The 13,470-nt window shown below is 36.5% G+C and overlaps 1 protein-coding gene across 3 annotated transcripts; it reads left to right on the top strand.

Moving 5' to 3' along the window:
- The first annotated feature begins 158 nt into the window (after positions 1 to 158).
- On the top strand, positions 159 to 12,112 carry Slc17a2 (solute carrier family 17, member 2). 3 transcript variants are annotated; one of them, XM_013035224.1, is made up of 12 exons: positions 159 to 243; positions 1,801 to 1,908; positions 3,493 to 3,704; positions 4,816 to 5,049; positions 5,135 to 5,222; positions 6,877 to 6,963; positions 8,341 to 8,459; positions 8,577 to 8,738; positions 9,227 to 9,359; positions 9,434 to 9,581; positions 10,361 to 10,451; positions 11,551 to 12,112. In XM_013035224.1, exons 2-12 carry the CDS (start codon positions 1,881 to 1,883, stop codon positions 11,683 to 11,685), a joined length of 1,437 nt encoding a protein of 478 aa, XP_012890678.1. In that variant the 5' UTR covers positions 159 to 243; positions 1,801 to 1,880; the 3' UTR covers positions 11,686 to 12,112. The 3 variants fall into 3 exon arrangements, with proteins under 3 accessions (XP_012890678.1, XP_012890680.1, XP_012890679.1); XM_013035226.1 differs by having other exon boundaries at positions 10,361 to 10,485; positions 11,551 to 11,644; XM_013035225.1 differs by lacking the exon at positions 159 to 243 and adding an exon at positions 569 to 633.
- The last annotated feature ends 1,358 nt before the right edge of the window (positions 12,113 to 13,470 follow it).

Here is a 13,470-nt window from a genome sequence, read left to right on the forward strand (position 1 = left end):
ACATAGTAACATTTGCAAATGAAGTTAAAAATTAATTGGTAAAGCCAAATCCAGCCTCTGTGCTCTGAGATCATAGGGTCATATCTGGTGCTGAATGACTCTCACATGGCTTATTATTTATCCCTATGAACCCCTGCAGCAGCTTTTGAAAGAGAAGGCAGAAATTCTCTCTCTCTCTCTCTCTCTCTCCTTTTCAAATTAGCTTTCTAATTTAGGGCTTAAAATACTGATTTAATGGTGAAGGTAAGTGCTTTTCTTGTTTTGGGGTATGCCACTGGATTTAGTGGACAGTGGTCATTTCCTGAGGATCCCGTGAGTACTGACTATGACATACTGATGAGTTGAAATGGCTTTGGTTGTGGGATGACATTTGGGATTAAAGCCGGTAAGGATTGGGTGGAGAAATGTGATTTATGAAACTTTTCAGAATTCTATAGTGCTTTGAAATTACTTCTCAAGAAAAGGAGAATATGACCAAAGTTTAATAAGATGGAGAACAAGAACACTTGTATGTTTGTAGACATCATTTATATGTTTTACTCTTGATATAGCTAAGAAATACTGCCCAGAGAGGTTATGGTTGGAACATATCAATAATATGCCAGAAAACCGGAGGGAAGAGATTCAGTGAAGGTAAATGCTTTAACCTATTCAGAGAAAAATTCCAGTTCTTAAGCACAGCTCCTAGCTGGGAGAAAAGGTACACAGGCACTACTGAGTACTTCTTGAGCTGTGAGCCCTCCAAGATGCTATAACTGTACCTTAGTACCTTAGTTTTGTCATAATCCCTCCTTCTAGAATTGTTCACCTTTGGTGCTCAGTAGATAGATAGATAGATAGATAGATAGATAGATAGATAGAGATCTTTTATGATTCAATTTATAAATGAATTGAAAGTATGATAAAAATGATATGTTGGAATGACCACTTTCATTCTGAACTACCAAACATTCAGAAAAGTAAGCAAGTGATGAGTCCGTAGTTTTACTAACGCTGAATGACTTCTTTCTTATGCTCTCTGATATTTGTGACAGTGTTTACCCCCACCCCCATTGTTGTGAATTCAAGACTAGAGAGCTCTCTTCTAAAATAAAACATTTAAAACCAATTTAGCAAGCAACCCAAAGCATTTTTATAAATGTACTTTTTTATATTTGATGAAAGATCCATGGATCTGAAAGGGTCTGAGGGCTGCTATCCTGGCAGTTACTAATGATTGCTATTTTTAATATTAATAATATTTTATGCAGTCCAAGTCCATTGTTTTCATTTCAAACAGCTGTGAAGTAATAGTGTCTCCATTTTTTTTTATTGTCGAACAATGAAATCTCTAGGAGTTTATGAAACTTTTTGAGGTTTGCATATATGAGAAATGGCAAAGCAGAATTCAGTCCCTGAATACCTTCTGAACTAAGGTCTGATGCTCTTTGAACTACATGTCATATTTACTCTGAGTAAACCAGGAGTCTCAGCTAACAAAGATGATGCAAGAAAGACAAGGCAGGAGAAATCAAAGAGAGGCAGAAAGACCATTGTAATGTATGGTCTATGTTCTGGACAAATATATATACATACATATATATATATATATATATATTCAGTAGAGAACTTGCCTAGCTGTGCAAGACCCCGAATTAAAAACTTATATATAAATGTTATATGTGTGTGTGTGTATATATATATATATATATATACACACATACATACATACATATAAACCCTTTACTGAAACTGAGAGGTGGCAACATTAACCAGGAGAAACTACTTTTGTGTTGTACTTTGTATTATGTTTTCCCATAGATAAAAGCTTGTCGTGGTAAAAGAGAATTGGGGAAGCGGACACTCCACCACAGTGTGGAACTATTTCCTGGAGAAGCTAAATGGATAAGAAACCTACCACTAGGAAAGGTAAATTGTCTGTTCTCATTTTCACTGTTCTTCACACCTCTGCTTTCTCCTCCTTTTTCCATTATGTTGCTCCTGGCAGAGATTCCTAGCATCACAACAGACTCAGCTTCAGCCCCTGAAATCTCCCACCTGCTGCTCCTTTCCTTAGGGAACCGCACAGATTTCCTCATTAGAATTTAAGCCAAATGACCAGGGATAAGGATGGAATGAATTTTGAAAATGTAATTTTTATGTATTTGTGTCTCTTACATATTTGTGGCTTTCTACACATTTTTATTTATTTATTTTAAATTATATTTTATTATTTTAAGTAGTTGTACAAAGGATTACCATTGAACAAATCAATTTATAAGTACAAACGTTCTGATCAATGTCACCCTTTCATCAGTCCCCCCATCCCTCCACGTCCCTCCCCTCCTCTCAGTTTTCCTGGTTTCATTGGATAGGGGTTGGATTTTATGATTGCACTGAAAAAGTAATTTTAAAGCAAACTCCCAACCTGTGTGTGAGTCATTCCTTTAACATCAGCCTAGAGGCAGGCTGTTCCTCTGAGCATGTAAGCTTACAGAAATATGGAAGCAATTCATCTGCAGGCAACCAGTTCTACTCCTGAGCCTACTTGGCAATTAAAACTTATTTCTTCCATTATATTTTTCTCTGTTTCCTCACACATGCTTTCTTTGTGTCCCTTTAGTCACAATATATGCTGAACAAAACCTAATCCATCTGTCACATGGCAATCTTTTCAATATTGGCCTATTATTTTACTTTATAGGGTATATAATATTCTATCTGTATATTGAATACTCCTATGCACTATTTTACCAGCATAAATAATAGAATGATTCTATATGTTAATCAATTCTTAAAAAGCTGAACATATATGAAGACAGGGCCAAGTGATACATAGCAAAAATATAAAGACTTATTGAAGGTAGTAGAAATACTCATAGAAATGTAAAGTTCTAGCTTTCAGATGGGCATGGTGGTGCATATTTGTAGTCCCAGCTGCCGAAGAGGCTGAGGTAGGAGGATTACTTGAACTTAGTTGCTCCGGTCCAAGTTGGACATCATAGCAACATCCTGTCTCAAAAATAATGGAAGAGAGCATTCAGATTAGAAAGAAAGTAAATTACTGTATTTCAGATATCTCGAAGGACACTCTTTTGAATTCAAATTTATGCATAAACTCGTGTTGTGATAAATGTAGATGGCCTGAGATACTCACTTGCAACCAGAGGCATAGGTTTTGTGATTGGCTCTCCCATCATTTTCCCCACTTAGTTTATTTTGGAGTAATTTGACATGCATACCTTCAAGTGAGGTTTTCCCTCTATTTATGATGTTTCTTACACATTTAAAAGAAGATCATACGTGCTTTTCTTAATTATAAGATTTCAGATGTGTTGGGTTGAAAGCAGCTGAAGAATATGATAAGGGAAGTTTGTAGAAATTGTTACTTTGATGAAAAAGGGCAGTGGTATTACATGAAATTATTTGAAGTTCTGTCAGGGTTAGCAGTGGGAGATATGGAAAGAAGAGAGTCTCATCAAAAAACTTATTTGCTATCTTTGTACTATCTAGGTCCACATTTCTGTTCATTACGGTATGGGCTGGCTCTCATCATGCACTTCTCCAACTTCACTATGATAACCCAGCGTGTGAGTCTAAGCATTGCAATCATCGCCATGGTGAACAGCACTCAGCTGCGTGGTCCTGTTAATGCCTCCATAGAGGACCACTGGATAGACACCCTTAACAATCAGAGCAGCTCTATGAAGGAAGTTAATACAAGGGTAAGTATGCTGGAGAGCAAGATTCTTGGTTGAAAGAAAGGCTTAGATTTTTTTTTTCATTTTGCAGACTATAGAATTATAACTTTTCAATTTCAAGCTCAAAAGGCCTGAAATTATTTTTCAGACATTGTTGGCCTCTGTAATAATAATCCTTCACTAAGATTACTATTATCATAAGGTAAAGCAACTGTAAGAAAAATAGGAAAAATTCTAAAAGGAACATATAGAGTATTAGGTGTCAGTGAAGAACTAGTTATTATGTAGGAGCAGCTTTCTGGGTTAATCAATTTGATTTGCCTCCTGTCTATCCATGACTAGGGAATCAATCTCAAATGCCACAACTTTAGTCTTTTTATTTTATCCTGTGAGAATGAATATTCCTTGTCCTCTTCATACAAATCATACTCATTCTTCAAAAGAATACCCAAATATTGCTTTCTTTCTGGGGCCTTCCCAAATTGTTCATGCTTTTCACAAAGGCTGTATAAGGCTTATCTTCAAATATCAATTCTAATAAGAATCATATGCCTTGCATTATTTGTGGTAATTTTAAATGAATAATTATTTACTTTAAGCTATTTGGCCATCAATTTATAATATGATGCCATATGCTTACAGGACTACCAAACTTATTGAGTTTTATCAGAAAAAAATCTTATTTATGTGTATGAGTTTTAGGAATTGGCTCTGCCAGAGCAGACCACACTTTCTTTTTAAACAGATATTTTTTCTTTTTAATCAGAGGCTGATAGTGAAAACAATTCAGTAGTGTTTATCTTTTTCTTTAAAATGAGCATCAATGTCACTTGACTTTTATAAAAGTGAAAGGAAGCTCTTTAACAAATGGCTTCATTTATTGCTTCCTATCATGGGTCTATGCAATCATTGACCTCTATTTCTTTTCTTTGCATCTCTTGTTCTCCTCTTCTAAGAAAAGCAAATTGCTGCTAGAATTGGATATTTGGGAAGAGTAGAATGGCTTGGAATAAAATGGTGAAAAGCTACAATAGCTATTTTATAGTAAGGTCTCTTCAACTATAAACAATTCTATTTAAAAATAGATTTTCATAAAAGGACTTCTTAGCAAAGATTTATTTTTGTTTTTTCCTAGGCCTCTGTATATCAATGGAGTCCAGAGACTCAGGGGATCATCTTTAGCTCCATCAGCTATGGAATAATAATGACACTGATCCCAAGTGGATATTTAGCAGGGATACTTGGAGCAAAACACATGCTTGGTGCTGGTTTGCTGGTTTCTTCACTTCTGACTCTTTTTACACCACTGGCTGCAGACTTGGGAGTGATTTTGGTCATTGTGATTCGGACAGTCCAGGGCATGGCCCAGGTATCAAGATATTTTGTCATTCTAAGTAGGTTACAGATTGCCAAATTGTACAAAAGTGCAAACATCATTATGATTTCTATTGTAGGGAATGGCATGGACAGGCCAGTTTACAATTTGGGCAAAATGGGCTCCTCCACTTGAACGAAGCAAACTCACTAGCATTGCAGGATCAGGTAAGGTTGGGTTCATGGGTCACAGTTTTACATCATTCTATGAATCATACAATTTAAGCATGAGGAGGAAACTTGCTACAGAAAAATTCAACAATACAAGAAGAAATAAGTCATAAAGAGACTAAAACTGAAAAGCAGAAAAGACCATTTTGAGCTAGGAAAGTAAAAACAGTCTTATAGGAAAAAGGTTAGAGCTTTATGAATTGCACAAATGTAAAAAAAAAAGATCAAGTGATGGCTGAGAAGGTGGCTCAGTGGTAGAGTGCTTGCTTTCCATACAAGAGCCTGGGGTTTGATTCCTCAGCATCACATAAACAGAAAAAGCCAGAAGTGGCACTGTGGCTCAAGTGGTAGAGTGCTAGCCTTGAGCTGAAGAGCTGAGGGACAGCGTCTAGACCTAGAAATCAAGCCCCAGGACAAAAAAAATCAAGTGAGTTTTATCAATACCATTTTATCAACTATGTTGAAAGGAAAAATAAAGCCATCAGAACAGATTGCTTAAAAATGTGGGGTTATTCTGAGTTCTTCACAATTCTGAGCAGTAACTATCTGATGTATTATTCTACAATGCTTATTTTCCAGAGAGGGTAGTTAAGGTGTGTAGAGATTAAGTAAATGGCTCAGGTACAAATATCCTAATTGGCTGAACTCAGCCAATTATGTTTCAGGATTCTTACTAAAGACATACTAGTGAGCTGTGACTGTAGAGAATTTAAGTGACAAGCCAAGAGATTTTAGAGTTAGTTATAATGGTATTAAGGAGTCTTGAAGAGTTTTTATGTGATATCACTATTATTTATTAATGCTAATTACCTCCCATGATATTAGAAACATGAGGAAGAACCACCTATAAACCTTAAGAGTATATTCTTGAAAAACAGATTGTATGAAGCTTCTCACTCCTAGGTCCAATACATGGCCATCCCCTAAGGTCTAGTGCCTCATAGTAACTCTCTTGCTTTCTTGCTTTTTTACATTCTCATCGTCAGCTCCTCTTTTGTTTCCAGATAATCTCGGTTTGTCTTTCTTCTCTTACATGGTTTCTTCCAACCTTCTCTTCCCATCAAATAATAGGATAGGATGTTGGGATGTTTTGCACTTGGTAAAGTTAACTATTAGTTCATGAAACTTTGAGGCACATGTGAGTGGTATGTATACTGGATTTCTGCATATTTGGCATTTGTTGTATTGACAGTAAAATGCATTTCTCACTGTGAGATTCTGCCAAATATGACTTTTTATACTGACTCTGAAAACTAAATTATATTCCATCTGTAAAAAAATGGTTTTGGTCACACTTTTCTCTTCCCAAAGTTCCGAGGACCGTATGTCCTTAATTTTTGCAATTTTTCTTCACCTAATTTTATATTACATCATTGCATAAGGACATACTTATAAATTGTGATTACAAGGAGCTTTTGCGACAAATTAAAGTATTTGAGGTGTATTACATTGTTGTTGAGGAGCCATTGAATTAGCATTATTCATTAATGTTCATTATTTCACATGATGTTATTGGGGGAGATCTGTGAGCAGGAACAAGCATCCTTATCACCTATTCATGCTACGCCTGCCATCTTGCTGTTGGGACAATGCCCATGGAGGCCACACTGTCTCAACCCTTGTTATTTTTGTGTTTCTCTCTTGTCTTTAGGGGCAGCATTTGGGTCCTTCATCATCCTCTGTGTGGGGGGATTAATCTCACAGGCATTGGGTTGGCCTTTTATCTTCTACATCTTTGGTGAGTCACTTTCTCCTAAATTGCTGACACTTCTATTTCCAGGGCATTTATTTTAATATACACATTTACATTCTTCCATATAAAAGAAAATATCATTTGTTACATAGGAAATGATCAAAAATATTGAGGACTGTTAGCTTTATTAATATAGTCTAGACAGCTTGGTGTAACACCTTCTTAGTATTCTGGGAAACCCATATCATGAAGCAAAAGAGTTGACTCTTCACATGATGCCAACTTCTGAGAAATCTATAGTGAAGCACTACCATTCTGTCCATAGCATCTGCTCAGAATCTCTATCACCACATCTGAAATGCCAGGTCTAATGGCTATATGCAATTACAGTGCTAAGGTAGTCGAGTGCATTTTCTGTAAGTCTTCATATTTTGTTATAATTATTATTTCTTTCTAATACATGTTTAACCTACTCACTACCAAGTGAGACATGCAAAGCTCATTCCTTCCATGGGACCCTTCAAGATGTATTCCATCAAATGTAGCCATTCTTTCTCTATACTTTCTTACTAGTTGTTATTTATTTCCCCTTTCAGCTCTGTATTGCAAACTGGAAATTTCTTGAGGCAGAGAATCCATAATATAATGTTCTTAAATCACTTTGGTGGTATATTAGCTGAATCTTAGCTTTAAAAGAGTAGATTAATCCAATAATACAAGGAATTTAAAAAACATTCATCACCCAACTTCTTTTTAAGTGGAATATTCTTCAAATGACAAATTCCAGTGAGATAAATAAGATTTTATAGACTGTTCTTTTATTATAGTCAAATGATAGCATTAAATATGGTTCTTGGTTTGCATGGTTTTCTCACTAGTAGTGTCATTGCAGCCATTTTCTTTCACACATGTTAACCAAGTATTGTTAAGAAGTATTTTCTCTGGGAATCCATAATAGCTGCGTAATTTGAAAACAAATAATACTGTCTTGCAAATGTGATGAAAATTTTTCCTCAACTCACTGACTTTAGGGCAGGTTGGTTCAGACATGTGTAACTACTCTTTGACTTAGATTTTCTAAAACAAGATAATAATATCTGTATTAAGTTGATACGACAAAAAACCCTGTAACACTATAAACATTGGCCTTTTCAGGCTAATTAATCAGTTGTGAAATGATTCATGTTCATGCTCATACCAGAGTTTCTGATATTGACAAAAAGAATGATATATTTGAGAGGTATGTAGTATTTTAAAAGCTTCAACGGAAGAAAGAGATTTGTAGGATGGAAAGAGAAAAATGAAAAAATTCAGTAATCATGAATTGATAGATGTGTTGGAGAAAGGTATAACACTTACAGGGAACTCCCTTCTACCAGTACACAAATCTACCTGAAAACTAATTTTGCCCCTACTTCCCAGGTAGCATTGGCTGTGTCTGCTGTCTCCTGTGGTTCACGGTGATTTATGATGATCCCCTCAATCACCCATGTATAAGTATCAGGGAAAAGGAATACATTGTATCCTCACTGACTCAACAGGTAGAGTACATCCACCCTTCTCCCTAGGGACCATTCTGAAGTTTTCAGGGGAAGGGACATCCTCTGATCTGTGCTGATATCTCCTGATTCCTATGTTGATTAGATATTTTCTTCCAGTCCAGTTCTCCTAGACGATCTGTCCCCATAAAGGCTATGGTCAGATGCCTACCACTTTGGGCCATTTTCATGGGGTTTTTCAGCCATTTCTGGTTATGCACCATTATTATAACGTATCTACCGACGTACATCAATACTGTCCTCCACGTTAACATCAGAGATGTGAGTATACTTCTTAACCTTCTATGAAAATGACAGTATTAACAATAGTGTTGTGCTGCCTATTATTTTCCAGCATTAAACACAACCATTTAGCATTCGCAGTTCCTTTAAGAATGGCACTGAAATGATGCCCTATTCATAGGTGTGGAAATGTGACACATAGAGGTGAGTTTCGTAACTTCCAAGTCATAGAACTAGTCCAGCATCTGTGTCTTTAACTACTGTAATAGATAGACTACCACATTGCCACACTAGCTGGTTCTAAAGTTTCTCTCAGACATTAACATCACTTTTCTTTGGGAATCAGTATGATTTAGTGCTGGTTCTTTTTCCTGAGACAGTGTTCTCTGAGCATGGGAAAGGACTCTTGTTTCCCTCCACCAACTCAGAACATTGAGCAGTAGACTAATGGCAGTCTTTCTTAACTGATCAGTGTTGGTGCTGTCCGCACCTGTGTAATGTATTCCATGTAAATTTCCTTCCTTCAGAGTGGGGTTCTGTCCTCCTTGCCTTTTATTGCTGCCTCAAGCTGTACAATATTAGGAGGTCAGTTGGCAGATTTCCTTCTCTCCAGGAATCTTCTGAGCTTAATCGCCGTGCGAAAACTCTTCTCATCCCTAGGTAAGGATAGACGTGTGGGCTCAGTTAAGCAGGGTGTCTGACAGGACCCCTCACATCATGTCTTCATTACCCAGGCTTACTCCTTCCATCGCTTTGTGCTGTGGCCCTGCCCTTTGTGGCATCCAGTTACATGACAACCATTATTTTGCTGATACTTATTCCTGGGACCAGCAACCTGTGTGACTCTGGGTTTATCATCAACACCCTTGATGTAGCCCCCAGGTAAGAGATTTACCTATTATTTCCCCTTCTGCAGACCACTTCAGAGGGATCAGACTTAGACTCTCATTGGGCAAAACCTTTGTGTGTTTATTGGCATGCATTCATGATGGCAGGATGACAACTAGGAATGGCACAGCCATGACCCTAGCTGGCATATTTAGAAAAACAGTTCCCATTCCTGGCTAGGTTTCTCAATCAGAGATTAGACTGTGTGTTTTTGGAAAAGGCCCACAGATACATGTTTTAGAAGTTTCCACAGTGTTCATAGCTAGTGTGATAGTTACTACTTTGGAAGGTGCTCACAATGAGCAAATGCTATGCTAAAACTCTCATATATCAATACATTTAAGCATTATAACTAAATTAAGTAGATTCCATTGTTACCTCTAATCCAAGAGGAGTCTGAGGTGGGGGAGAGGATGGGGGGTACAGGTAGGGGTGCGGGCTGGGGAAGGGAGGGTTATGTGATATGTGTATGGTAGAGATAGGATTTGGACCCACCTGATTTAGCTTCAGCCTCTACATCTTGACAATCTCCTATTCTGGGAGGTGGGGTGGAAAAACTCTATTCCCACAACAACTATTTCTGGTTATCCTAGTTATTCATTTACTGGACATGTGGTTTCAGGACTGGCAAATAAACATCTCCCTGAATATCTTCAGGTGAACCAAAAGCTGCTTGAGGCAAAATGATATTTCCATTAGAAAGGAGCTTCATTAAAGTTGAGTTGTTGCACAAACCATGGATGGCTTTGTATATAATATCATCTTCTCCACAGATATGCAAGTTTCCTCATGGGAATCTCAAGGGGATTCGGGCTTATTGCAGGAATCATCTCTTCTACTACCACCGGATTCCTTATCAGTCAGGTTGGGCATGTTATTGAACATCTGCAAATGGCAGGTATTGTTTTAGGCATTGAAGATAAACACTGTGCTCTCAAAGATGGTATGATGGGGGAAGCAAGTGTCAATATCAACATAATTACTCTATTCATGGCAACCTTTAAATCAGATTCTGGTAAGCCAAGTTTCCCAGAGCAAGGAAAACAAAAGTGGAGTTTCTCAAAATGAATAGATTTTCAATTTATGAAAATGAGTTATTTGGCTATAAAAGATAGTATATATGACTTCCTACTGATAAAAACTTAAGACAATTCATCTATATAACCAAAGTGAATTACATGTTAAGGCATAAAAAATGATCAAGACAGAGATGAGAAATATCATAAAGATTCTTGTCATTTAATCTAATTTTTAAAAATCACAAAAGGGAATGCAAAATATTCTAAGGCCAGTTTCAGAAGAGATTGCATAGCAGGTTGAAAGAAAACTGTGAGGCTTATGCAGTTCAGGACATGTGGGATAGCAAGGAAGATGAAAAGACAAAACCAAGCTAGGATGGAAGAACTGACAAGAGTCAACTTGCCAGGCAAACTTTGGTTTTGTTTTCAATACATACTATGTGACCTAATTTCCAAGTTAATTTTTGACCAACTTGCTAGAAATCCACTGGGACTGTAATGCTGGCAATGAGCTATGATATACTAGGACATGCTGAGGAGGGTCACAGAGGCAGACCAAATGTCAGTCATGTTGCATTGAGATGTCCATCCATCTAAGGGGTTGTGATGATTGATATCAGCAGCCAAGTGCAAAACAAAACAGGAAGGCTACAAACATGAAATCTTAAAGATACTTTTTATGCACAATTGTGAGAACTATTATATTTTCATGAATATTGAAACCCAAACTTCTAGAAAATGTTAGTGTAGTATAATCTATTTTTTATTCAAAGAAACAGCCATCTCAACTTAGAATCCAATATATATTTCAGAGTCATTTTGCTTCTTGTTCTCTCTATATTTTTGTGATCAGCATTTAAATACACAGAATATGAGATTTCTATAATTAGATGAGAAGGAAATTGTGGTATTAGTAATTGTTATGGATTTGTTTTTGTATTCAGGATTCTGAGTCTGGCTGGAGGAATGTATTTTTCCTGTCTGCTGCTGTCAACATGTTTGGTCTCATCTTTTACTTCACATTTGGACAAGCAAAAATCCAAGACTGGGCCAAGGAAAGACCTCTCACTCGCCTCTGAAAGATGTACTATTACAAACGTCAATACAGTAACACCTTTAATTTTTAAAACATTGTTTACTCGTCATAGGCCCTTCTTCATATTTTTGACTATGGGCATAGCACTTCTCTTCTCTGGCTGTGTATAGATTTTCCCAGGGCACCTCAAAACGTATGGATACTTGGAGGCTATTCTAGTGATTCTGAGTGACTTATTCAGGGATGAAACTTATCTATCATTAATTTATTTTGAGATTCTCTAGGATTTTCTAGCACATAGCCAATTATTGATAAGTTGCTGGAACAAATTGAAGCCAATTACTGTTGCCTTCAGATTTTCCTCTTTGGAAAGTAAAATTAAAATATACATGAAAATTATCATTGATAAATACCTTCATGGGTATTTGTAAACAGAAAATTTACTGGAGAATGTAGCCATTTGCTATAGAATTCAGCAGAGGATAAAATTTTAAACACTATAATCTGTGTAATTAACATGTTTATTTTTAAGCACTATGAAATATGAGTGCTTATTTATGGGGCTAAAGTCTATTTAAATTCACACACTAAATTTAGACAAACCATTTCAGATTATTTATATCAGGTTTATTTCCATTTGGAAAAATGATATTTACTAATTCTAGCTAAATCTAGGAGCTTAATGAACAAATGACTATGAAAAAATTCAGTGCATGAGGCATCTGGAATTTAGGTAGAGAAGTTACAGAATTGGAAATCTGTACTATGAGGTAATGTGGGAAAGTCTGGAAGGGATGAGACAGTTTAGATCATATAATGAAAATTGGAGGATGACAATAAAGGTAGTTCAAGTGAAATGACAATTTATACTAGGGAGGAAAATATTAAGGTTGTAACAAGACAGAATAAGGCATAAGAATCATCACATAAGCTTGTCTTGAATTTTCAAAGTGTGAAAACCTTTTTCATATTTGTCCAAATAGTCTTCCTCAACTTCAAGAAACCAATTTTGCCTCCTAAAAATTCTCTAGATTATATCCATACATGCAGCTGATTTTAGTTTTACCTCATCTTTCTTATAAAAGAGGTTCCAACCTTATTTAGAATCATAAGGACTTGGATCTTAGACTAATTTTCAGCCAAAGAAAATGGATTATGGTTATGGTTAGGGCTCGAATCAAAAGGTAATTTCGAGCAGCATTCTAAAGGAAAACAAAGTATCAGGGGTTGAGGGTGAAAATAAGGTGAGAACACATTAGTGTGCTGTTCTTGGGGTAGTTATAATGTATAGAGAAAGAGGAGGTTGTAGAAAAGCAAAAGAAGGATGAAGGAGATTTATTCTACAATGGACAGGAAAATTATATCCAGAAAAAGAAAGAAAGAATGTAGGGAGAGAAAGAAGGGAGGGTATCAGGAAGGCAAGATGGAAAGAAGGAGGAAGGAAAGGAAGGAAGAAGACAGGAAGGAAGGAAGGAAGGCAGGAAGAAAGGAAAGGAAAGGAAAAGAAAGGAAAGGAAAAGGGAAGGGAAGGGAAAGGAAGAAAAGGGAAGGAAGGGAGGGAGGGAGGAAGGAAGTAAAAAAGAAAATAAGACACATTGATCATAAATAGAAAAAATGGGTAAATGACTTAGTACTTCCAAAAGACTAATTCTTTATAGATAATGAACAGAATTGTTTTTATAAGTGTCTGTGCCACTATTGGGGCTAGAACTCAGGGCCAGGGTTCTGTTCCTTAACTTTTTCACTCATGGCTAACACTCTACCACTTGAGCCACAGCCCAGATTTTTGGTGGTTAATTGGAGACAAGAGCCTCATAGATTTTGTTGC

The sequence above is a fragment of the Dipodomys ordii genome, unplaced genomic scaffold, assembly GCF_000151885.1.
Source record: "Dipodomys ordii isolate 6190 unplaced genomic scaffold, Dord_2.0 Scaffold206, whole genome shotgun sequence".
NCBI classification, from domain to species: Eukaryota; Metazoa; Chordata; class Mammalia; order Rodentia; family Heteromyidae; genus Dipodomys; species Dipodomys ordii.